Source organism: Choloepus didactylus, chromosome 9 (assembly GCF_015220235.1).
Source record: "Choloepus didactylus isolate mChoDid1 chromosome 9, mChoDid1.pri, whole genome shotgun sequence".
Classification (NCBI taxonomy): Eukaryota; Metazoa; Chordata; class Mammalia; order Pilosa; family Megalonychidae; genus Choloepus; species Choloepus didactylus.
The window spans coordinates 23,942,810-23,970,783 of record NC_051315.1 but is presented as its reverse complement, the minus strand read 5'-3'; the positions used below and the strand labels follow the sequence as shown (position 1 = coordinate 23,970,783).

At 33.7% G+C, this 27,974-nt stretch overlaps 1 protein-coding gene across 3 annotated transcripts in view; it reads left to right on the top strand.

The window, feature by feature from the left end:
* The window catches only part of DARS1 (aspartyl-tRNA synthetase 1), a 96,697-nt gene extending 69,141 nt beyond the window's left edge, over positions 1-27,556 (top strand). For all 3 annotated transcript variants that reach the window (XM_037850534.1, XM_037850532.1, XM_037850533.1), the window contains 10 exons: positions 5,790-5,849; positions 13,759-13,870; positions 14,764-14,898; positions 16,924-17,071; positions 19,694-19,840; positions 22,425-22,467; positions 23,822-23,902; positions 24,988-25,099; positions 25,287-25,358; positions 26,883-27,556. In XM_037850534.1, coding sequence (XP_037706462.1) covers positions 5,790-5,849; positions 13,759-13,870; positions 14,764-14,898; positions 16,924-17,071; positions 19,694-19,840; positions 22,425-22,467; positions 23,822-23,902; positions 24,988-25,099; positions 25,287-25,358; positions 26,883-26,974 — 1,002 coding nt within the window. In that variant the 3' untranslated portion in view covers positions 26,975-27,556. The remainder of the gene's footprint in view (positions 1-5,789; positions 5,850-13,758; positions 13,871-14,763; positions 14,899-16,923; positions 17,072-19,693; positions 19,841-22,424; positions 22,468-23,821; positions 23,903-24,987; positions 25,100-25,286; positions 25,359-26,882) is intronic.
* Positions 27,557-27,974: the final 418 nt, after the last annotated feature.

Genomic DNA, 27,974 nt, shown 5'->3' with positions numbered 1-27,974 from the left:
AGACAAAGAAGGCCACTACATACTAATAAAAGGGGCAATTCAGCAAGAAGAAATAACAATCGTAAATGTCTATGCACCCAATCAAGGTGCCACAAAATACATGAGAGAAACATTGGCAAAACTAAAGGAAGCAATTGATGTTTCCACAATAATTGTGGGAGACTTCAACACATCACTCTATCCTATAGATAGATCAACCAGACAGAAGACCAATAAGGAAATTGAAAACCTAAACAATCTGATAAATGAATTAGATTTAACAGACATCTACAGGACATTACATCCCAAATCACCAGGATACACATACTTTTCTAGTGCTCACGGAACTTTCTCCAGAATAGATCATATGCTGGGACATAAAACAAGCCTCAATAAATTTAAAAAGATTGAAATTCTTCAAAGCACATTCTCTGACCACAATGGAATACAATTAGAAGTCAATAACCATCAGAGACTTAGAAAATTCACAAATACCTGGAGGTTAAACAACACACTCCTAAACAATCAGTGGGTTAAAGAAGAAATAGCAAGAGAAATTGCTAAATATATAGACACGAATGAAAATGAGAACACAACATACCAAAACCTATGGGATGCAGCAAAAGCAGTGCTAAGGGGGAAATTTATAGCACTAAACGCATATATTAAAAAGGAAGAAAGAGCCAAAATCAAAGAACTAATGGATCAACTGAAGAAGCTAGAAAATGAACAGCAAACCAATCCTAAACCAAGTACAAGAAAAGAAATAACAAGGATTAAAGCAGAAATAAATGACATAGAGAACAAAAAAACAATAGAAAGGATAAATATCACCAAAAGTTGGTTCTTTGAGAAGATCAACAAGATTAACAAGCCCCTAGCTACACTGACAAAATCAAAAAGAGAGAAGACCCATATAAACAAAATAATGAATGAAAAAGGTGACATAACTGCAGATCCTGAAGAAATTAAAAAAATTATAAGAGGATATTATGAACAACTGTATGGCAACAAACTGGATAATGTAGAAGAAATGGACAATTTCCTGGAAACATATGAACAACCTAGACTGACCAGAGAAGAAATAGAAGACCTCAACCAACCCATCACAAGCAAAGAGATCCAATCAGTCATCAAAAATCTTCCCACAAATAAATGCCCAGGGCCAGATGGCTTCACAGGGGAATTCTACCAAACTTTCCAGAAAGAACTGACACCAATCTTACTCAAACTCTTTCAAAACATTGAAAAAAATGGAACACTACCTAACTCATTTTATGAAGCTAACATCAATCTAATACCAAAACCAGGCAAAGATGCTACAAAAAAGGAAAACTACCGGCCAATCTCCCTAATGAATATAGATGCAAAAATCCTCAACAAAATACTTGCAAATCGAATCCAAAGACACATTAAAAAAATCATACACCATGACCAAGTGGGGTTCATTCCAGGCATGCAAGGATGGTTCAACATAAGAAAAACAATCAATGTATTACAACACATTAAAACTCGAAAGGGAAAAATCAATTGATCATCTCAATAGATGCTGAAAAAGCATTTGACAAAATCCAACATCCCTTTTTGATAAAAACACTTCAAAAGGTAGGAATTGAAGGAAACTTCCTCAACATGATAAAGAGCATATATGAAAAACCCACAGCCAGCATAGTACTCAATGGTGAGAGACTGAAAGCCTTCCCTCTAAGATCAGGAACAAGACAAGGATGCCCGCTGTCACCACTGTTATTCAACATTGTGCTGGAAGTGCTAGCCAGGGCAGTCCGGCAAGACAAAGAAATAAAAGGCATCCAAATTGGAAAAGAAGAAGTAAAACTGTCATTGTTTGCAGATGATATGATCTTATATCTAGAAAACCCTGAGAAATCGACGATACACCTACTAGAGCTAATAAACAAATTTAGCAAAGTAGCGGGATACAAGATTAATGCACATAAGTCAGTAATGTTTCTATATGCTAGAAATGAACAAACTGAAGAGACACTCAAGAAAAAGATACCATTTTCAATAGCAACTAAAAAAATCAAGTACCTAGGAATCAACTTAACCAAAGATGTAAAAGACCTATACAAAGAAAACTACATAACTCTACTAAAAGAAATAGAAGGGGACCTTAAAAGATGGAAAAATATTCCATGTTCATGGATAGGAAGGCTAAATGTCATTAAGATGTCAATTCTACCCAAACTCATCTACAGATTCAATGCAATCCCAATCAAAATTCCAACAACCTACTTTGCAGACTTGGAAAAGCTAGTTATCAAATTTATTTGGAAAGGGAAGATGCCTTGAATTGCTAAAGACACTCTAAAAAAGAAAAACGAAGTGGGAGGACTTACACTCCCTGACTTTGAAGCTTATTATAAAGCCACAGTTGCCAAAACAGCATGGTACTGGCACAAAGATAGACATATAGATCAATGGAATCGAATTGAGAATTCAGAGATAGACCCTCAGATCTATGGCCGACTGATCTTTGATAAGGCCCCCAAAGTCACCGAACTGAGCCATAATGGTCTTTTCAACAAATGGGGCTGGGAGAGTTGGATATCCATATCCAAAAGAATGAAAGAGGACCCCTGCCTCACCCCCTACACAAAAATTAACTCAAAATGGACCAAAGATCTCAATATAAAAGTACCATAAAACTCCTAGAAGATAATGTAGGAAAACATCTTCAAGACCTTGTATTAGGAGGCCACTTCCTAGACTTTACACCCAAAGCACAAGCAACAAAAGAGAAAATAGATAAATGGGAACTCCTCAAGCTTAGAAGTTTCTGCACCTCAAAGGAATTTCTCAAAAAGGTAAAGAGGCAGCCAACTCAATGGGAAAAAATTTTGGAAACCATGTATCTGACAAAAGACTGATATCTTGCATATACAAAGAAATCCTACAACTCAATGACAATAGTACAGACAGCCCAATTATAAAATGGGCAAAAGATATGAAAAGACAGTTCTCTGAAGAGGAAATACAAATGGCCAAGAAACACATGAAAAAATGTTCAGCTTCACTAGCTATTAGAGAGATGCAAATTAAGACCACAATGAGATACCATCTAACACCGGTTAGAATGGCTGCCATTAAACAAACAGGAAACTACAAATGCTGGAGGGGATGTGGAGAAATTGGAACTCTTATTCATTGTTGGTGGGACTGTATAATGGTTCAGCCACTCTGGAAGTCAGTCTGGCAGTTCCTTAGAAAACTAGATATAGAGCTACCATTCGATCCAGCGATTGCACTTCTCGGTATATACCCGGAAGATCGGAAAGCAGTGACACGAACAGATATCTGCACGTCAATGTTCATAGCAGCATTATTCACAATTGCCAAGAGATGGAAACAACCCAAATGTCCTTCAACAGATGAGTGGATAAATAAAATGTGGTATATACACATGATGGAATACTACGCGGCAGTAAGAAGGAACGATCTGGTGAAACATATGACAACATGGATGAACCTTGAAGACATAATGCTGAGCGAAATAAGCCAGGCACAAAAAGAGAAATATTATATGCTACCACTTATGTGAACTTTGAAAAATGTAAAACAAATGGTTTATAATGTAGAATGTAGGGGAACTAGCAGTAGAGAGCAATTAAGGAAGGGGGAACAATAATCCAAGAAGAACAGATAAGCTATTTAACGTTCTGGGGATGCCCAGAAATGACTATGGTCTGTTAATTTCTGATGGATGTAGTAGGAACAAGTTCACTGAAATGTTGCTATATTATGTAACTTTCTTGGGGTAAAGTAGGAACATGTTGGAAGTTAAGCAGTTATCTTAGGTTAGTTGTCTTTTTCTTCCTCCCTTGCTATGGTCTCTTTGAAATGTTCTTTTATTGTATGTTTGTTTTCTTTTTAACTTTTTTTTTCATACAGTTGATTTGAAGAAAGAAGGGAAAGTTAAAAAAAAAAAAAAAAGAAAGGAAAAAGACAAACAAGGAAAAAAAAAAAAAAAAAGATGTAGTGCCCCCTTGAGGAGCCTGTGGAGAATGCAGGGGTATTCGCCTACCCCACCTCCATGGTTGCTAACATGACCACAGACATAGGGGACTGGTGGTTTGATGGGTTGAGCCCTCTACCATAAGTTTTACCCTTGGGAAGACGGTTGCTGCAAAGGAGAGGCTAGGCCTCCCTGTATTTGTGCCTAGGAGTCTCCTCCTGAATGCCTCTTTGTTGCTCAGATGTGGCCCTCTCTGTCTGGCTAAGCCAACTTGAAAGGTGAAATCACTGCCCTCCCCCCTACGTGGGATCAGACACCCAGGGAAGTGAATCTCCCTGGCAACGTGGAATATGACTCCCGGGGAGGAATGTAGACCCGGCATCGTGGGATGGAGAACATCTTCTTGACCAAAAGGGGGATGTGAAAGGAAATGAAATAAGCTTCAGTGGCAGAGAGATTCCAAAACGAGCCGAGAGATCACTCTGGTGGGCACTCTTACGCACACTTTAGACAACCTTTTTTAGGTTCTAAAGAATTGGGGTAGCTGGTGGTGGATACCTGAAACTATTAAACTACAACCCAGAACCCATGAATCTCGAAGACAGTTGTATAAAAATGTAGCTTATGAGGGGTGACAGTGGGATTGGGAATGCCATAAGGACCAAACTCCACTTTGTCTAGTTTATGGATGGATGTGTAGAAAAGTAGGGGAAGCAAACAAACAGACAAAGGTACCTAGTGTTCTTTTTTACTTCAATTGCTCTTTTTCACTCTAATTATTATTCTTGTTATTTTTGTGTGTGTGCTAATGAAGGTGTCAGGGATTGATTTAGGTGATGAATGTACAACTATGTAATGGTACTGTAAACAATCGAAAGTACAATTTGTTTTGTATGACTGCGTGGTATGTGAATATATCTCAATAAAATGATGATTAAAAAAAAAAAAAAAAAAAGTGATTGAGGGCCCCTCAAGCTTTTGTTTTTTTGTGGGTGTATCTATCAGTATTCACAGTATTAGAAATTAAAACTGAGAAATTTTTAAATAGTAATCCATTAAAGTAATAATATATTACTTATTTGTATATATTATTCTTATATAAATAATAATAACAATAACATTTTTATGAAAGATAACTGTTTTCCAAAACAAAAAATAATTTAGAGTGGCATTGTTTTACATTCTACAAATCTTTGTAATGTCTGTCTTAATAGATGACAACTAGATTCTCATGTCTACCTCTGCATTCATTGTATAGTGATATCATACACCATGTAGTTTCTGGAAATCAGTACTCATGAGAGAATGAGAGTGAAAAAGTAGTAGTATAAAAGATAGGTTTGACTTCATGGATTCCTTGAAAGGGTCTCAGGGACCTTCAGGGGTCCTCAGACCATGCTTTGACAACTGCTACTCTTTGTCAGCCTTTATCTGTCCCTTCAACCTGGGAAGAGTGGGTAGAATCCAGGAATCAATAAAAATGCAGATGGTTACTCTCAGTATTCTGATGTCCCAATAATAATGGGGCAAGGCTTAGGGTGGAGGAACCATTAACATCTGTTCATTCCCATTACTCTTCCTTCTGTCTCTCTTTTACCACTAGTCTCTGGCCCTGCTTCTTAATTGTGTCTACCATTTTCTTGGATCCCTGATCTTGTGGCAGGAAGAGGTTATACTGAGTAAATATTAACATGATTATAGGGAATTTGAATGAGACATAATATTGGCACACCCTTCCCTGATTTTCACTTAAAAGTAAACATGCTCTTAAAAGTGTTTTTTGTGTTCTTGAAAAAAGTAAAATCTGGTTTTTCATCTTTTTTTTTTTTTCTAGGAAGGAAGAGCTACTGTTAACCAGGATACAAGATTAGACAACAGAGTCATTGATCTTAGGGTATGCCTTCTATGTGTATTAAATGACATGATTGTGCCAAAATCAGCATAATCAGGGATGCTATACCTGTTTCAGGCTTATAAAATTAATTGGCATTTACCTTTGTGTAAATATGGTAATACAAGAAACAGTTTACCTTTCTGACTGATCCTTCCCCTGAAAAAGAACTACAGGCAACAGAGGCAGTCAAGTAATAGTTCTGAGGCTATTGACTTTATTCATTTTTAAATGACAGAGGAACATGAAGCCAATAAATGAGCTTATTTCCAGGTCATCTGTTTGGGACAAGTTAGTCAGCAAGTGGGAACATAACCATTAACATCACTGCAAAATTGTGAAAGAAATTATATGGACATTTTGGAATGTCCAGGTGGATATAAGTAATGCCTCAATCCTTTGATATTGGATCCAACTTCAGAATTAATAATAAAAAAGTAGTTGGCCCTAGTGGTTTAGACAGGAGTTTCGTGAGACTTGTTTCCTTCTCTGGTTTGGTTGCAGGTGAAAGAGCTCAGTGGTTTCATCATTGTAGTAAAACCAGTGTCATCTTTCTTTCTTAATGTTTTGACCACATCTTCCTCCTTTATTTAAATATTCTACCTAAAGCTCAAATTCTTTGTCACCTTAAAAGTTCTTTCCAACTTTTGTACAGGACCAACTTTTGTACAGTCCTGTGAGTCTGCCTTTATGCACTCATATGTCATTCCTGATGAGTTGCTTTTTGCCTGCTTTTGCCTTTTCCATTTTAACTTGAAGTATGTAGAAAGGACTAGCAATAATCAAAAATCCCCTGGATATACTACCTAGAAACCTCAGGTTTTTCGTAAATATTTTGGCTACAGTAGTTAGACATCATACTTTTTTGCCCATGCCATTTGTTCACACAAATTTTTATTGGTTTATGCCTCTAGAATTTGGCTCGAGTTTTTTTTCCCTCCCACGTTTTGTTTTTTATTTAAATTCATTGCTACCATTCAAAAACGGCATTTTTCACCTTAAAATCTAAATGGCTTTTTTGAAAAGTTGGAGGATAACCTGGCAATATTGAGCCCACATGGCAACCATCAGCTAGCACTTTAGATGGGGCATTATGTTGTCGTTTTTACCCTGTACCTCCTAGGAAATATCATTGATTCATTTTATTTATATTATTTGTCTGGCCCTTGTAAGCATTCATGTTTTTAACCCCTACTTTGACTTTACATTTTGGGAAGTATTGTATACAATAGTAATTTTTATAACTAAGCGCCTTAGTTTATGTCTAAACCATCAAATTTGACCCAAAACTCAGCTCTTTTATAGACTCATTTAGCAAAGATAGGAGTTGGAGAGGTTGGAAATAAAGGGCCTATTTGCCGTTCTCATTCTATAATATGAAAAAATCAAAGATATATCTTTAACTGATTTCCAGTGTAGCCCAGCATTTCTCTTGCATAATGAATTATTTTCTCTATGAACTTTCCCTGCAGGTGGCCTGATTAGAAAATAATCTCATCTCCTGTCTCCCAAGAATGTTAAAATATTAAAGCAATTTTCATTCCAAGAAAAATCTGAATTAAAATGTGTTTACCTGGTACCCTTTGTGTACACACCACTAATTATGAGTATTCTGTAGATTGCTAAGGCAAATTTAGCCCCAGCCTTGTAGGATAGCAGATTATTATGAGGATTTTCTGGGAACCTGTTCAAGAGCCATTTGAAGCAGAATTATTCTCTTTATTTCTCCTCATTATTTGGTGCAGCTGAAAGTAGACAAAGTAGTAGATATTTAGTCTTTTTTTCTTTTGGAATCATTCTTCAAGGAAGTACTTTTTCTGACAAGCAATCGATTACCTTAGTTGGTTTAAAACTACCATCCATTTCTTTATCTAAACCCTCTTTACTAAAGCTTATCAGTTTGGTCTACAAAATATTGATTTTGTTAATGTTATACATTTCATACTATGCAAGCACTGTGGAATTTATATTGGCCACCTTCAGGAAACTCCTAATTTTATTGGGTAAACATTAGTACTGGGTCTTCTTAGAGTGGTCATGCCCTCCCTTGGATTTCTAGTATGCATCAAGACACCCATTTTAAAAGGTGTATCATGTTAGCTCTTTTTGCCACTTGGTTTGACATGGCGAAGGGGATAGGCAATTCAGGAATTACAGCCAATCTAACCCTTAAGAGACCCCATCTCGAAGTCGCCTTCCTTCACTGAAGTACCGTGTTATCCTCAGTGCTACCTCTGAAGACCACAGTACCAACCATAGTCCATGAATATTTACATAGCATATTCCTTCCTATATGCTTGGGTATATTTGGAGAGGATGTGCGAAGTTAGCAGATCCTTAAGAAAGTAACTGTCTGATCATGTGTATTGCTCAGCAGTGTACCCCACATTGAGCCCAGGGGCTTTATATGGACAGTATCTGTTGTTATGGTTATGATTTCTTCTCATCAATCTTACGTATCTTTTGCTTTGAAATTAGTCACCTTTATCTTTATCCATGTAGTCACCCACAGTTCTTTTAACTTGTACAAACTATTAATCCCTTAAATCAAAGATGGCAAATACATGAGACAGTTCTTCCCCTGCATTTCGTGGCAAACATCCGTAGTCAGTCACAGCATGTTCTCCTAAGGAGTTTAGAGTAGCAGCACAGCACTTCACGCAGCCTCCACTGATTAATTGAAAATAAGCCTCTTTGCCATCCATCAACACAGTCCATCAACAAAGTCATAAAATCCTGAAACAATAAGAGAACAATTAGATGATTTATAGTCGGGTGCCTGTCTTCTAACTCATTCCTAGCTCACTGCTATTAATAAAATTTTTCCAAACCAAAAATCAAAATCCATACTCCTAAAGAATTTTCGTGCTGTTGTGGTTCAAGGGATTGGCTTAGCAATGTAGTTTTTAATGCAACATATTGAAATTTATATGACATTTCAGTGATTTTGCCAATGTTTTTCCAAGTATGGTCACTTGAGGGACACGAATGATTTTTTGATGTTGTGCAGGTACACATTTTGTAGTTTAATAGATACGTAATGTAACCAGTTCATAAAATCCATGTTTTCATGGATAATATTGGCTTAGGATGAGCCATATTTTAAAAAGTGATTTAAAGAAAAAATTAAATAATAGACAATATGAAGAAATGATAGTAGAATGCAAAAGACAAGTTTTAAAAATGCTAGTTTGTGTCAGTAGTAGAAAAGAATATTGGAAACTTGGGAATGCTGTGAAAATCATAAGTGTATGATCACCACAGCTATAGGTGTTCCACAAAAGTAGATTTTAGATTGTCTGAAATAGTCAAAGGAGGCATCAGAACTACATGTCTAATCATAAAAGTCTCTTTGGGATGCCCAAATAGGATGCATGTATCACAGGGTTCATCTGTAGGACATGTGTATTTTATCTGCTAGCATTCTTGTCATACATTAGAACGGGCCTATGCAGGAAGGCCCTGACACAGAGTTTACTGGAATGTTACTGAAATCCTCTCATGACAGTCATAATAGCAGTTGCAAATAGTTCAGATTATTTCTCACAGAAACTGCTTTTGCTTAATTAGAATTTCTGTATCAATCTGATTTTTAAAATAATTTTTTTTGGAATTCACATCAGAAATGTATTTCTACCCCCTTTTCTACTATCTCTTTTGATCCTTGGTGAAGCTTCACAGTACTGTCTCTGTAAACTGACTGTAAATACAATAAAAAAGTCAGACAACACCACCAAGGTCAAGAATCCCATACCCCTCCCTTATATCACCCTCTTATAGACATTTAGCTTCAGTATATTGCCTTTGTTACAATTAATGGAAGCATATTACAATGTCTGTAAACTGACTATAAACCATAAACTGACAGGATTTCTTCTTTGGCCACTAAAAGCAAAAGCTAAGATAGATACAATTAAGATGATAACTGTAAATAGGTATTTCTAAAAGCCACGGCCAATACAGCATAAAGTAATTTGTTGTGAGAATTGGAAGGAGCTGAGTACTATTAAAAATGAAGTTATAAATTTTTGATTTGTTTGAATTTTTGTCTTCTACTAGAGTTCTCCCTCTCAACAACCTTACTTCTTCCCACACACTATTCCCCCCATCTACCCCCCAAAAAAGTTTGATGTCTGTTTCTTAGTACTATGAAGACCTCAGGGAAAGGAATTATGTAAATAGAGAATATTGGTTTTCTTCTTTACTGCAAGTCTTTTAAGTTGTTCAGAATGTCAGCATTTTATTTTAATAACCATGTTTTTGGAAGATTTGCTTTTTTAAAAAACTGTTTTTAATAAAAGAAATGTCAGCTTTTTGAGAGTTAAAGTTCAGAGACTGGATTTGTTTTATTTTTCCCATGATGAATTTTGTTTAAGTATAGAAAAATTGGTTTTCTGATTTTCTATTTAGTTTATCTTCTGCCTCATGTCACTGTTTTCACCACTGTGTATCTGGTACCTAGCCCTGTGCCAGACACATAGTAGGCACATAATAAATACTTGTTTAATGAGTGATTAGGAACTACTATTTTTATACCTACTATTAAGATCTTTGCTTGACCCAAAACAATTTTTAGATTTAAACATTATGGAGAGTTCCAATTCATCCTTAATATGATTGGTGACTTAAACTTTAAAGAAAGATTTTTTTCTCTTTCATTTCTGTATCTTAAAGTAGGGATAAGTGTAGTAATGGGAAATTAACTCTATAAAGTATTTTATATTTCTGAAAAGTTTAGATACACTGAACATTGAAATTAACATTATGCATTGCATTAACTTTATATAATATTTTTGAAGCAATTTGAAATATGGTAAAATGCACAAAGACTTTTTTAAACATATATTGCTTTTGTTACACATTCTGTAATCTTACTGGGAAGTTGGATCATTATTATATTTTATCTTAACTGTCAAATTCGTAAATACGTAGAGAAAAGATAGATTGTAGCAATCGGTATGTTAATTGGGAAACTGTTAAAAAATGAGTCTGTAAAATGAATTATTTTGGTTCTCTTTAGATACATTCTGCCCAGAATGACTTGATTTGCCCAGAACAAGAAAAATTTCCTTTGCTATTTCTTACGTTCTAACCACTCTGTGTTGTCCTCTCATGTAAAGATCATGCTTTTTGAAGGAGGAATTAAACATTCAAAGAAGACCCAGCAATAGGAACATAAAAGTTTCTCAGATTCTGATGCTATCTGCTTCGTACTATTCCTCTGCTATATTAACTGACCAACCTGAATTTGAGGACGATGTTTTCCTCTGGGCAAAGTTTAAGGGCTTACAGGGATAGTCAAACTTTCTAATATTATCTCCTTATCTTTCTCTAACCAGTCCTGATTTACCAGCACAGTGTGATTCTGTTTGCAGTAATGTATAATTTTGTTAGCATAAGTAATTAAAATAGTTAAGGATTGTTTTGAAATATTTTGCTTCTCTGTTATTTGCTTTTAATGAGTGTCTTATATTTACTAATTCCTTTTTGATGAACTGTTTTCCCTATCTTGAATCTTTACTCTATGATTGCCATCTCTCAAATTAAACCATTTTAAAAGTTAGAACCTGGTAGAGAATATTCTCCAGAGAGAAATTAGAACATACTGGGATTATCATCCAGGTAACTAAGAGTTCACTCTCTAATCTAGTCAAGTAAGTACCTGTCTTCCTAGCAGTTAGCAAGTGCCTTGAAGAACCTAATGAAGGGGAAAAAATGCTGCTTCTTTATATTACATAGAACCATTTTTCCAATAAATGCTACACATTTACATGCCTGTTTGTATAATGAGAAAGCTAAAAATGTGGGCACAGTATGGTTTTCTTAAAAAGCATAATTAGTGAAATTTCTGTGAATACTGTATAAGCTGTGACAACCAATTCAGAAGTTTAATTTCCATTGATGAGAGGATGGAAGTGAGTTTAGTTGGACTGGGTAAAAGAGGCAAGAGGTAGTAAAATTTGTTCAGTGGCTCTCTTGGCTCTTGTATATTTTACTGAAGTAAAATATATCTGTGTATCTCAGTAGCTGTGATACTGACTTTTTGTTTTAAATAGGTTGCTAGGTTTTTGAAAGCAGAAGATTGTGCAGTCTGTTTTGATTGGATGAACCAAATGTTTCACTAAACCACATAATGTTAAAAAGAAAAGCCACAAATCTCTATCTAGTTTAAAATGTAGATATCTTGAAAACATATAAGTAGTCTAACAAATTATAAAACTATTTTAAATGCCCTCCATTGTTTTGTAAGAAACTGATTTGTATCTTTGAGTTTGAAATTATATGTATGGCCCAGTTTACATGAATTTTTAACCCTAATTGCAGAAATTCAAGGTTATTTAAATAGCATTCTTTACAGTGAGTAGAAATATAGAATAGCCCTCCCATCACTGAGTGTTTTCAAAGAGTGTTGCTGTCTAAATGAAGAAGTTCTGTGCACTAAGTCAGGAGCAAGCCCCTTGCTGTGGGGCAAGGTATTAAATTTCCTGTAATAGGATTAGACACAAGACTGGGCTTCTTCACCTAGCCCAACTAGCTCAGCTAAATTATAGTTTGAGGTCAGGTATTTTACTAAACACTTGTCCAGTCATAAGATAACTGTCTTTTTTTTTTTTTCTTTTAATGTGATAAGCAAGAACCTAAAGATAAGCCACTTCCTTTGACCAGGGAAGTGGACAAATTAATGTAGAGCAGAGATAATTACTTCTAGAGCTTTTTGTCAGTCATCACAACTTGCTAAGGCTAAAAGTAAAATAAGGGGGATTGAGAACCTGAGAAAGAAAAGGTGACTGTGATAGAAAGTGAGAGTACTGTATTAGTCGATTCATGTACCATTCTGGGAAATCAGTGTCATAGGATGCCTGCCCCTTTTATTGATTTTCTCTGAACTTTTAAATTTAATTGTAATAAGCACTTAACTATCTGTAATTAATCTATGGTTACTAATGGTTAAGATAAAAGTACATGATATATATATTTCAATAAAACCAAATTTTTAAAAAAAGTACATGATGGCTTTATTCTTTTATTACCAAATTCTTAAATTTTACTTTCCTTAGGTCAGCATTGGTATATTGCACAAACATTGAAATATCTCACTTAATGGGTTGGCTTACAAAAAAAAAAACACAAAACAAAAAACCCCTAAGAGAATTCACAAGTAAGGTGCTTCATTAATTGTTAAAAAATATTTTTTCATTTCATTCTTACAAATTAAAGATATCTGTTCACTAAGCATCTCTAATGAGAATAGTTTTATACTCTCCCTTACTGAATTTAATGATCATATATAATCATTACATTCCAGCATGCCTTATTACCTTCCTTGTATTGTATTTATTTGTATCTTTTTTTCTTTCTCACTATTTGGTTTTTTAAATTTTGAGAGCAAGAACAGTTTTATTTGCCTTTAGGTTGCCAGCATTGCCTAGTACACATAGTAAGTGCTCAGTAAATGTATCAGATTTATTTAATTGTGTTTTAGTTTCCTTGTTGCTGAAGCAAATACCTTGTAATGGGTTGGCTTAAACAACAGGAACTTACTGGCTACAGTTTTGAGGCTAGAAGACCAAATCAAAGTGTCATCAAGGTGATGATTTGTCCCAGAAGACTGGCATTCTGGGGCTAGCTGCCTGCCACCATTGTCCTTGGCTTTCTGTCACATGGTAGTGCACATGGCCTCTTCTGGCTGCTCCCTCTGGCCTTCTCTGTTTCTGTGACGTTTCCTGTAAGGCCTTCAGTAATAGGATTAAGACCATCCTGCCTTAGCTGAGCCCCAACTTAAAGTAACCTCATCAAAAGATCCCATTTACAAGAGTTCATACCCACAGGAATGGACCAAGTCTAAGAACATATTTTTCTGGGGTACATAGCTCCAAACCACCACAAATTGTATTTTATTATTATCTTACAGACATCAACTAGTCAAGCAGTCTTCCGTCTCCAGTCTGGTATCTGCCATCTCTTCCGAGAAACTTTAATTAACAAAGATTTTGTGGAGATCCAAACTCCCAAAATTATTTCAGGTATGCTTCAAAATAGTTCTCTTAGTTTTTAAAAATAAATTTACTCAAAGTTATTTTATTTATATACACACTTTTCTTTTTCTTTTTTTTTGAGAATCCCTACTGACCCTTAGGGTTTATTGCCATGAGAATACTTATTTTGAAGACCATACTAGAGCAGCAGTTACATATCACTAACTTCAATAATATTACATCTTATTTCAGGAGTCATTGTGTGATAATGATTATAAAATGAGGCAGTAATACACAAAGGAAGATTCCTCTTATATAAGTTGCATCAGGAACTGTTTTCATTTTATGTAGGTTTCTTTTGAAATCGATACTGCAGTTTCGTTTTGTACAGACTGCATTGTAAAATCACTAAATGGGAAAATCTCATTAATTGTCATTTTTATGTGAGAACATTGCTTTTATCAATTTACCCTTTTTAGAGTAACACTAAAAAGTGTTACAAATGGCATTTAGTTATAAATAAAAAGACATTGAGCATTGCATTCTTGATGATTAGAAGAGTAGTTAAAAATATCTTTTCTTTCTTCTTTTTTTTTTTTTTTTAAATTTTTGCAACCCCAAAGTAGCTCTAATGGATTTGAAATTGATGGAGAAAGGAGGGAATGGAATTAAAAGGAATATATATCTAAAAAACTATAAACTATTCAGAATCAGGCATTAAAAGAGCAAAACTGATCCAATATGATTTGACTGCAATTCTTGATTTTTCAGATTCTCTTTTCTTTTTTTTTCTTTTTTAGTAAACTACTTGAATCAAAAGTATAAACTTTTTATTAGAAGTTTGCATTGATAAGCTTAAAATTGATTATGATAATATAATTATATTTATATTTATAAATATATAAATATATTTATATATTTATAATATATTTAAATTTCAGCTGCCAGTGAAGGAGGAGCCAATGTATTTACAGTGTCGTATTTTAAAAATAATGCATACCTGGCTCAGTCTCCACAGCTGTATAAGCAGATGTGTATTTGTGCTGATTTTGAGAAGGTTTTCTGTATTGGACCAGGTAAGGTTTTGGCAGATACTATTTTGTTGAAAATCATTAATTGTACAGTAGTTATAGTTTCAGAAACATCTTTTGCATGTATAATGTACAGCTATTTTGAAAGCTTAAATTTTTCTGTCTGCTGACTACATAAATACTAGACTTTGAGGTAGAAATGACAATGTGCTTGAGTAGATAATTTTTTTAAAAAGTATGCTCAACAGCTCTTTAAACAGTTGAGCATGATTCATGAGAATAGAATCATAAACATATTCCTACAGAAGAATGCTGAAGAAAAATTTTTATCTTGGGAATATCTCATTTTAACAATGCATGCTTTGAAATATACATCCTCTGAACTGTACAAGTATATTATTTATTATACCTAAGTGTAATTGGAACAGAATTAACTCCCACTTGGACTGTCTTTTCAGTACCCATCAATGTTAAGGAACAGGTAGTTGCAGTCTTCCAAAGTGTTTTGTTGTCCTTTATAGCCCCTAACTATTGTTGTAAGTTTACCCTGTACTTCTGCTTTGCTCCTAGTTTTATTCCAGAGCTGCTGTTTCTGTTAATTGTTGGTACTATCCTTAGTATTGGCAATATGCTAAAATCCGTTAGAAACTACTAACAAATGTCTGATATGTAATATATTAACGTGATTTTAAAGATGTATCTGCTAAAAGCCAAGCACTTCTACATAATTAAGTGGCAAATTCTTTCATGAAGCGAATTATAAGCAAAGATCAGCCTAGTTCATTCTTTAAAATTTGCCAAGTTATTTATGTGAGTTTTTTGATAGCTTAATAATAAAAATTAAATACTTGCTAATAGAGAAACTGACAAGATTGTTTAGTGTCTTAATTCTTTGAATTTATTAACCAGTTATTTATTGAACATCTGCATATATATAGCCTTGTGCTAGGTACCACGTACATAAAAGAAGAATCAACCAGCACTTCTCAAACATTAGTGTGCACATAAATCACTTGGGGTCTTGTTGAAGTGCAGATTCTGATCAGTAGATCAGGGGTGGGACCGAGATTCTGCATTTCTCACAATACTGCCATGCTGCTGGTAGGCAGCCCACACTTGGAGTGACAAGGGAATAAACACTGTCCTTGCATACATAAAGCAGTCACAGGGAATAATCAAATGATTTTGACAGCAAATAATCAAATTGTGCTGTACAGTCAGCAGATTGGTGTTAATTACGTAGTATTGATAGTAAGTGTAAAAAGAGGGAGAAGGTAGAGTTTGCTAGAATCACTGTAAAAGAAAATTCAAACTGAAATGGGCTTTAGGGACAGAGTAGGATATATAGTCAATGCAGATGGCATTCTAATAAGAGGAAGCAGGGTAAATAAAGAACATGGGCTATGGGAGAAAGTAAGAATAAGACTAGTTAGTAAGAAGAAGATAGAAATGTAAGTTAGGATTAAATTGTGAAGGCATAAAGATTTTAGACTTCTTGTCAGTTTTTGTCTTATTACAGTAGTCATTTGGGAACCATTGTAAGTGACTGAGCAAGAAATGTATTATAGGAATATTAATCCAACAGTGATGCCAGTGATGGAGCAGAGCTAGAGTCAGGAAGACTGAGAAGGAGGAAAGTACAGTAAGGATAATAAGAGCTAGATTGAGGTAATGGCTAGAATATGCATAATGTCACTTCATTTTAGAATTTCTTTTAGTTTCAGTCAGATTTTAATAAGAATGAGAAGAACTCACAATACTGGTCATTATTGAATCTATTTTTAATTTATCGGGAAGTCATCTCAGGATCTTGCATTCCCTCAGTTCTCGTGAGTCTCATTTATTAATTTATATTTGGTACTGCTTTTAATATGTGAGCATAGGAGTTGTAATGAACTTGCTATCCAAGAGGAAGCTAGAACAGATGGCTTATCAAAGGTCCTTCCATCCTTATAATTATATGAAAATAGTATCACTTGTGTACTACTATATAGAATTTTGTATTTAAGTCCCAGGTTCTCCAAAACTTAAAACACCATTTGCTATGTATTTCATTTATTAACTTCACAGTATTCAGAGCTGAAGACTCCAACACTCACAGACATCTAACTGAATTTGTTGGTTTGGACATTGAAATGGCTTTTAATTACCATTACCATGAAGTAGTGGAAGAAATTGCTGACACCTTGGTACAAATATTCAAAGGACTTCAAGAAAGGTAAAAAGTCTTTAATTCCCTAGGTAGATTTAATTTTAGATCAGTTTGGGTTCTTTAAAACAAAAAAGCAATTCTTGATTTAAGACATGTAAACTCAGCTTCTATTTCTATTGCGCATATATATATATATTTAAAAACTTTTCAGATGATCAATTTTAGTTAGTGAAGACACTCCACACTCAAAATAGTACTACTGGATCCGGATCAATTGAGACTTCAACTGGTTAATCTCTTTTTGGTGATGAAGTTTACCAGATTGTGAACAGCCCAGCTATATTTGTTTTTCACTTTATACCGAAATCCTGAATATCGAGAAATAGAGCATATGTTACTTTTATATCAGTTTAGTATTTGGGAGGCAGTATGGTGTAGTGGTTAAGAGCTTGGATTCAGCTATGTGCAAATGTTCAAATCCCATCTCTGCTACTTTTATCTGTCTGGGCCTTGGAGAAGTTATTTAATTCTGTGACTCACTTCCTTCAACAATTAAGTGGAGATATCCACCTCAGAGGTTTGTTGTGAGAATTAAATAAATTAACAGGTGTAAAGCGCTTAAATTGTGCCGGCATGTAGTGAGCAATTCCATGTTAATCTAAGAATTAACCGTTTCTGACACAGGGTTAATTTACACATGGAGAGATTCAGTAAAGGTTAAAAACTAGTAATCTGAAGGGACTTTTTACCTGTTTAGGTCTGGTGAATTGACAAAGAACATTTACAGAAAATAATCAGCCATGTTCAGAATGTTCAGAAAATTTAATTATGTAAAATGTCCACGTTAGCTACATCTACACGGCAAATAGTTTCTCCCTTGGAGGTTATTGAAAGTTATTTACTTGTCATTTTGTTTAACATGGAGAAAATAGCAAAAGAAAATGGAAAGCAAATTAAGTTGGATCAAGAGAGTTTCTTTTACTTCTTTCTCTATAAATTTGACTATCTTTCAAATATTAGGTAAGCTATAAAAGACTAAGCTAGTTCTTTCACAACTGATGAAGGACCATATTTGAAATTTTTATTTGAAGACCACTCATTAAACTACTCATCATATATATATTTGGATGCACTTCGTTAATATTTAAACACAGTTCAAAAATATGATAATTCTTAACACCATTGCAAGAACCCAGACATTAATCATTGATCCTGTATAAAAAGAGTGTGGCATAAGCACCAGTATTTTCCAGGTATTCTCTGCATTCCATTGAACTTTTGATAACTCGTTAATCACAAACAGACTTTTTTTTTTATACCTTTGTCTTCTGAAACATTTAAGCAGTTTAATTTAAGCAAGTTTCATTCAAATAGTCCATGGAATAAACTAATAACATTTCTTTATAAAACAGAATATCCTTTGCAACTATGATGAAGGAACATTTTCTTTTCCCATTCATAATTCAAGAAAGTTTTGGAAACCTATTAATTTTATGTATTGGTAGCTCTTCTTTTTTAATAGTGAGGTATGAAATTTCTACATTTGTTTTTCTAACAACAAACCAAGCATGAATTAGGCCCTTCAGATTAATCACATCTTCACTCAGACCTGTACACATGATCACTGGACTTTTTCAGTAGATTGAAGGTGGTGATTTGGAAATAAAATCTTTCTATATTCTGAGTCATATGGGAAGTCTCAGTTTCTGTGTCAGCTGTAAATTGGGTTACCTGGCTTGTGTCATGTCCCACTCGTGTTTATCATTAGTATTTATCTCTCATACAAGAACAGTATACAAATTTGTTTTAAAGTATTGATAGTTGGATTTTTATGTTAATGGTAATACCCAATTAAAGAAAAGCAATCTAAAACTCATCATTGGGCTCTTAATCCTTCTTATATCAAGTTACGAATAAATCAGTGGATAAGCTTTATTGCCTCCATGAAAGTCTTCAAGTCAGGAAGTGATAGTGTTTTTATTTATATTATTTTCATAGAATACAAACATGCCATTTCATTCTGTTAATTATGGAAAATTTCAAAGCATATTTGAAAGTAGGGAGACTAGCCTAATGAACTCCCAGTTTCAGTTCTTATCAACCCATGATCAATTTTGTTTTACCCACTTCCCCCACTTCAACCCCCCATTATTTTGAAGCAAATGCTAGCTGTTACTTCATCCATAAATACTTCAGCAAAAGTGTACTTTTTAAATCTTGGTAAGATCTCCTCCACAGCAGAAATTCAATTCAGCGCAGTAAACATTTGTCTTGTGCCTACTGTACATAGAGTAGGCACTAACAGTAGGGATTACAAAACAAGAAAGAAATTGGCACTCCCCCAATAAACTGACAATGTAATGGGAGTGGGAAGTATAAGGCAGGTATTTATTAATTTGATAACAAGTTATGTTAAGGAAGTAAAAAGTCAGATATTTAATGTTTCATGAAATGAGCATTTATGTTTCTAACAATATTAGTTGTCACTGTGATGACAAACAACATGAGACTGAAAAATGGTGTTAAATATCTTAAGTATTTAAATGTTAACTTAAATATTTTTTTGATAACGCTTTTCCTGGTGCATATACTGATTCAAAGAATGATTTTATATATTGCCACAATGACCTCATGTGGGGAAAACATTTAACTCCCACATTTTTAACTAAATTCTCATTGTACAAATAGGTTTCAGACTGAAATTCAGATGGTGAATAAGCAATTCCCATGTGAGCCATTCAAATTTTTGGAACCAACTTTAAGACTAGAGTATTGTGAAGCTTTGGCCATGCTTAGGGAAGCTGGAGTTGAAATGGGAGATGAAGAAGATCTGAGGTTTGTCTTTATGATTTTTAAAACTTTAGTAATTAGATTTAAGGTATGAAAGAATAGCTGTCTTTAATGAAATATGATTTTATCACCCAGCTCATAAGCTTCAGTTTTATTAACTTTGGGATATAGTCTGATGCTGTTTTTGTTCGATGTGTGATCTGAAGTAAAATACTGTGTTTAATGTAGTTTGCACAGACTTCAATAATTTTATTTATAGGTATCATTTTTCATTTTTTCCCCTCATATTTGCAGCCCATTAAAAAATGTACAGGGAATTTTGCCTGTGATTTTATCATCTAAATATGTTACATCTCTTTCTAAATCAATGATTTTGAAGATAGACAATCTAAATCTGTCCCCATACAGGATTAGAGCATAAAACTGTTAAGAGCTCCAAAAAAGTATAAAAATCACTGTCCTTCATATGATATACATTATATTAAATTCATACCATATGACCTATAATTCTGAAACAAATTATGTAATTTAATAAAGATTAAAATTATTATCTGCTTGTATTTTATTCAGGGATTCCTAGGTTAAAATACTTAAGCAAACACAACAATATACTTATATATTGGAGGGAAAGGGGGGGTGATTATTATCATTTTTTTAGGGATTTTTAAAAACATTTCATTCTAAAACCTTAACTTTTATTTGTTTAGTTTTGTCTGTTTAACAAGGGAGGAATAATAAGAATTTAAGCAGCCCCTACAATGCTAGCTGACTTTTTTCTTTTTTTTAATTCAGTTTTAGTTAGATACATTCACATACCGTACAGTCATCCATAGTGTAAAATCAGTTGTTCACAGTACCGTCATACAGTTATGCATTCAGCACCATAATCATTTTTTGAATTTTCATTACTCGAAAAAAAAGTAAAATAGAAGTAAAAAAGAACACCCAAAACATCCCATTCCCCCCTATAATTCATCTACTTTTTATCCCCATTTTTCCACTCATCTGTCTATATACTGGATAAAGGGAGTGTGAGCCAGAAGGTTTTCACAATCACGTAGTCACACCATGTAAGCTGTGTAATTAAATAATCATCTTCAAGAATCAAGGCTACTGTGTTGCAGTTCAACAGTTTCAGGTATTTCCTTCTAGCTATTCCAACACACTAAAGACTAAAAAGGGATATCTATGTAGTGCATAAGAATAACCTCATTTGAAATCTCTCAGCCACTGAAACTTTATTTTGTCTCATTTCACTTCCCCCTTTTGGTCAGGAAGGCTTTCTCAATGCCATGATGCCTAATCCACGTTCATCCCAGGGAGTCATGTCCCACGTTGCCAGGGAGATATACACCCCTGGGAGTCATGCCCCACTTAGTGGGGAGCACAGTAGTTTTTACCTGCCGAGGTGGTTTAGAGAGAGAGGCCGCATCTGAACAACAGAAGAGGTTCTTTGGGGGTGAATCTTAGGCATAATTCTAAGTAGGCTTAGCCCTCCTTTTCAGTAAGAAGCTTCGTAAGGGCAAGCCCCAAGATTGAGGGCTTGGCCTTCTCAAATAGGTAGTCCCCAGTGCTTGCAAGAATATCAGGAATTCCCCAGATGGGGAAGTTTAATATTTCCACATTTTTCCCCAGTCAACTCAAGGGGGCTTTACAAATACATTTTTATTCTCTGCCCAGATTACTTTGGGGTATATTGGGGCTTCACATTAACCTGTACTAACCTGTACAAAAACCAACCAGTTCTCACTCTCTATTCAGAGTTCCGTGTAATTATGGTGTTTGAATAAACTGACCATACATGTTAAATTAGATAGTGTGCTACAGAAAATACAGATTTTGCCTCAGATAATTCAGTCGCACACAGAAGTTGAAGTTTTAAAACACTGTCTATATCATCTTTTACCATTTAGTCTGATCTGGCTTAGTCCTAACCAGATCAGCTTCATTCATATCTCTAATTGAAGTCTGAACTCTTTTTCAGCTTTTTTAACAGCTGCTGTATGGGATAATACTGACATCCATAGCTGCCAAACTCTAGCTATAAGGCTAGGTGACATTTTAATGCAAACCGTTAAATTCCCTAATTACTTTAAGTTGGGCTAAATTGTTCTTAAAGAAGATAGAAGCTAAACTAGTTACCTTTTAGCCATAGAAATTTAAGTTTAAATAAATCTTATTATGGGTTAGAGACCTGGAAATAACCGATTTTAATTTTATATACCCTTGATAAAGAGTAACAAACAAGGGGAGACCATTAAGAAGTGGAACCATTTATTGGCAGGACTAGACCATATTGATATTGTGAACTTTCATTTATATGTAATTAGAGGACATGATTTCATCCATGATATTTCTGAATCACTGAGTTGCTAAATTCTATATATAGTTTTAATTAAACATTACTTAGCAGCACCTACTAAGCACTAAGTCACTGTACCAGGTACATTCATGAGAGGCTTTCAATAGCACTTGCTTTTTAAAAAAAGAGCAGGGATAGACAACCATGTGTTTGGGCTGAATTTTTTTATTCTTTGAGAATTTCATATAGAAGAGGTGCCTTTTTAAACTTAACCCTTTTAAGTTGCTGTTTGATCTTTAAACACCTGATTTTATGTTCCTTTTTTAGTACACCAAATGAAAAACTGCTTGGTCGTTTGGTAAAGGAAAAGGTAGGACTCTTGTACGTGCGGAATTTCTTTTTCTAAATCTGAAATGTATCCTGGTAGTACAGAAAATTGCAGAGGCAACTAATCTTCCTAGTATGATACAAACAAAAACCAAAGGACAGTATTTTTTTTAAAAAATTAAAACTCTTAGAACATTGAAAGATAATCAGGCTCTGCTCAGTTTGATTATCTCAGTATTTGATTTTTGTACTAAATTGTAATAAGGTGTCTCTTAAAAGTGATACCTGTGTCAGATGAGGTAGAGAAAGGACCATGGTGCTTTGAAATTATTTGGAAATGGTCTCCCCTGGGTACTCCTGCTGTCTCCTGGGGCTTGAAGATGAATGAGACACCTTTCTGCCTCTTACGTAAAAGCTCCTTTCCTATCTCATTTTCTAAAAGTCCAAAGAAGATAAAAGCTAAACTTAATGTGGTCTTTTTTTTTTCTCCAGAAACCTAAAAGAATTAGGTAATGAAATGAAAACAGTTCTTGAGCTCCTCCTGCTGGTTTCATTCAAAACTATTAAACTGACCGGGGGATCTCAGGTTATTTCTGAAATCATTCACTATTCTGTTTACACCTTAAAAATGTTGTTTCAGAAGGACCATTTCCAGTTTGTCCACTCTGTTGACATTCCCTCTAATCTCCAGGATTAGCAAAAGAATTTCAAGTCAAAAACAATTGAAATGTGATTGATTTCTTTTTAACTAAATCTAGGTCACATTTTAAGTATTTTTCTAACAAAAATGTCATAATTTTATGTGCATTTTATTTCAGTTGCAGTTTTTATTTGAAGAAAACTTATCAAACTTTATTTTGACATCTAAAAAAAATTTAAGTTACTAGGAAAATATGCCTAGTTTTTTGAAAATGAATATCATAAAAGGTATCAGTTCTTCCCAAAATAATTTATAAATTTAATGTACTTTCGGTTAAACCCTGTGGGAGTTGGGATAATTTACCAAAACAGTCATAAAATGCTTTTGAAAGACTAAATGAGCTAGATTAAGAAATGAAAAAAAGAAAGAAAATCAAAGATGTTTATTGCAGCTTACTTTATGATGGGAGAGACTTTAGAAAGAGATAACATGTCCAGAAACTAGAAAAATGGGTATTTGAACCATGACTGAATAGTAAACAGTTCCTCAAAAAATTTGAAGAATTTATGACTTCATGGCAAAATGCTTTAGGATACAGATGTTACATGAAAATAGCAAATATCAGTTTATGTACATTGTGATTACAGTACTTCTTGAAGAAAAAAAACAAGAAAGTTAATTACCAAAATGTTACCCTCTTTTTTACTTGTATTAAACTTTTAAAAACCTATTTTAATTGCATTTATTCTTTTTATAGTATGATACAGATTTTTATATTCTTGATAAATATCCATTGGCTGTAAGACCTTTCTATACTATGCCTGACCCAAGAAATCCTGTAAGTAATTTGGTTTTAAATAACCTGTTTGGGGAGAGAAGGAAAACTTTATTATTACTATGAACAGTTGTTTAATGGGAATAATGGTTTTCATTAATAATTTGCTGTTTCAAAGGACACATTGCTATGCAGATTATTACTGGTGTCTGTCAATACACATCAAAATGATATTGTGAAATTGAATATTCTAGCAACTTTTTGTGAAAACCCTTATTAAAATTCCTTTTCATGGATCATTTTTCTGAAAACTAATGAGGAAAAAATGCCATATAAATGATAAATAGTATACTACTAGATTTACGAACTTTAGCAAATCATTTTAGCATTGACTTTGGACTGGTAATTCACTTCCTGTACTGGGAGATAATAGTCTAAATGATGTCTTGTGGCCTGTAGTGTTGTTTCATCGCACTGGTTTCCAAACTTTATGTACATGAGAATCTTCTGGAAACCTTTTTAAAGCACAGATTGCTGGACCCCCCCTCCTAGAGTTTCTAGTTAGCTGGTCTGGTGTGGGGCCCAAGAATTTGCTTTTCTAACAAGTTCCCAACTAATGCTGAAGCTTCTTGTCCAGCAATCGCACTTTTAGAACCACTGGTTTATTGAAAGACAGGGGAAGTAAATTAAAACTGCTTTTATGAGTTACCTGATACAGAACAGGTTAAACTGTGGTAAATTGATTTTCGATTTACTTTGCTAAAAAAGGAATTTAAAAATTAAAAAAGGTTAACTCCTGTTGAAAACTTTAAGTTCCAAAACTGACCCAAAACCATACGACACTAAAAACATTCCAGATGATAAAGTGAAATAAGGATCAGCACTGCTTCTTAAAAATTAGGTGTGGTGCTCTGACTTGCTTTGGGGGTTGTGGGAGAATGGGAACACAAAAATGGGAGAAGTTACTGTCGAATCCTCAGTTAGTATAGTCCTTCTTTATAGAAACAAATTAGGTTTATTGGAGCAGATTGCATCACTAAAAAAAAAATAGACCCGCTTTTCATGCAACAGGTTTTTACATCTGTGTGTAAGGGAAATAGGATGATAGCCACATGAAGAGTTGTGCTTTTGTTTGTTTTTTCCTGCAGAAACAGTCCAACTCTTATGATATGTTTATGAGAGGGGAAGAAATACTGTCAGGAGCTCAAAGAATACATGATCCTCAGCTGCTGACAGAGAGAGCCTTACATCATGGAATTGGTAAACAACTTAAATATATTTAGTAGAGTATATATTCTGAAAATAAGAATTTTTTTTATTTTAAAGACTTCTCAGTAACATAGTCAATATTTTATCATCATTGAACAATAATTGCTTTTATAATTTTTTCAGCTAAATAAGATGACAAATTATGTACATTTTCTGTTTTGTTTTCTTTTGTTGGTAGATTTGGAGAAAATCAAGGCTTATATTGATTCTTTCCGCTTTGGAGCCCCTCCTCATGCCGGTGGAGGCATTGGTAATGTTCTTTTCATATTATGTCATGTTGGTTTCCAACTCAGATTTCATTTGATAAATTAATCCTTCAGTTCTAACTAAAAAGGAATAAAAGAGTACACATTCATTCACTTCCCTACAGGAAACCATTGTTTCCAGTTTTCTGCTTACCTTAACAAAGATAATCTTAAACACACACATACACACATCTTTTAAATATTGTTACACAGATTGTAGCATACCATGTAACGTATTTTGTACCTTGTTCTCTATAAAGAGCTTTTTCATTCCTTTTTTTTTTTCTCTCTGTATAGAATCAGTTGAAAGGATATAGCATAATACTGTTAACTAGCTTCCTATTGATGGAAATACAGGTTGTTATCATCAGCCTTTCGTTACTACAAATAGTGCTATATTGAATGTATAATTTAAATTTTAATGGGTAATTTAGGTCTACATTCCTGTAGGGTATTCAGTAATACGCATTTTCATAAATATTTTATAAACTTTTGTGACTGACATTGTAAATTTTAACCTTAATTGTGAAAAAGGAAACTATAATGGTAATACTTGATTTTTATGTGCCTGCTTTAGCCAAAAAAAAAAGGGGGAAATTTAAAATACCATCTCTTTTTTGATAATTAAGGCTTGAGAGGAAGATGAGATATATAGTGATTTTAGATTAGTCTGAAATTAGATTATTATAGTAAAAGGTTTGAATTTACATCTGAAGCGTTTTTGGTGAGTAATAGCAATAAAATTTTTAATTCTCTTATTTCTATTTCTGTTTTGGAAAGTCTTTATTTTAAAGACTTTCCTTTAAAGTCTTTAAAATAAAAGTTGTTGCAGTATAAAAATATTATTTGACCTTGCCTTCCATATATTAAATGTTAGTGTTATACAATTTTAGTGAAATATAGATTTCAGAATGCATGCAAAAGTTTCATTAACTGGTTCTGTTCTGCTTCTTAAGTTGTGTTTAGGTGGTAAGTAATATAGTATTTGGGTCATATGTCAAAATCAGACTTTGTTTTCTACATTCAAAACATTTAGTATAATTATGTACTTTAGAACCTTTTATGCTAGGGATCACCATGTTACATGGCAGTGAAGTTATAATAAATTTCTGGTACTTGCATTGACATTTCCTTGGACAAGTTTATGACACTAATATTGATGGTCTGGACTATATAATTAGAGTCTGGTATCATTTGAAAACATACAGGCTTATAAAGTTGTGCTTTCTATTGTTTAAACATTTTGGACAAATATTATATAGATTTTTACATATTTGTAGTTCACATTTCACAGACTGCATTCTACTTAAGTATATGCCATGTAGTGCTTCCCATAGGTAGCATGATCTAAATTTCTAAATCAATACTGAAAACATTCCATTTTGAGTAAACTCAAAATATTAATGTCATTTTCTTTCATAACTAGAAGAGTATTTTGTTCAATAATGATAGTATGTTGGTACTTCTAAATAAGTAAGAACCTGAGAGGTTTTCAGAATAGGAATTAATAATTATTTTATTTTGCCCAGGGTTGGAACGAGTGACTATGCTGTTTTTGGGATTACACAATGTTCGTCAGACCTCAATGTTCCCCCGTGATCCCAAACGACTCACTCCTTAAAGAAAACTGTGCATTTTCTTCCCAGTAACCTGCTGTTGACCAGGCTGTTGCTTAGGTACTTGAAAATATGCAATAGAATAAAGTCTTATATAGAGTGCCACAGTTATTTTTTGGACTAATTCAGTGTAGGATGATTTGAAACAGAAGATTTTTTTATAACTTTGGACAGACCAGTAGGAAATGCTTGAACATTTTAATGAGAAATTCATTGATTATGATAAAAATTCATACTCTATTACAACAAAAAATGTTAATAACAGTTTTAAACAGTTAAGATTGTGGATTTTTTTCGTTTCCATATTAACATGAACATAGAATTGATGTCTTAAATTTTCAATATTTGATCTTATTTTTAAAAATTATATTAGAATAATAATTGGGGAAGTATCTGAGATTTTAATGAGTGTATAATTGGCATATCATAGAATGTTAGGCAGAAAGCATCAGTTCTTGAAAATTATAACAAGAACTCAGGTACAGTAGGAGAACATACTGGTTAGAAAATATGAAGTAGTCAATAAATATTGTCTTAAATTGTTAAATTCTAAACTTGAATTTCAATAAATTTTAAATCTAATTATACACTGTGTTTGTGCAGCTTTGTGGCAATCTGGTTTTATAACTTGTTCTTTGCAGTCATAATCTGAGAAAAGAAAAAATACACAATTGGTTTATGTAAATGCCTAAAAACAAATGAAAACTGTATTATTATTTTTTTTTTTGCATTCTGCCATCAGTTTTTTTTTTATTAAATTCAGTTTTATTGAAATACATTCACACACCGTACAATCATCCATGATATACAATCCACTGTCCACAGTATGATAACATAGTTATGCGTTCATCATCACAGTCTATCTCTGAACATTTTCCTTACATCAGAAAGAACCAGAACAAGAATAAAAAATAAAGTGAAAAAAGAACACCCAAATCATCCCCCCATCCCACCCCATTTGTCCTTTAGTTTTTATCCCCATTCCTCCACTCATCCATACACTAG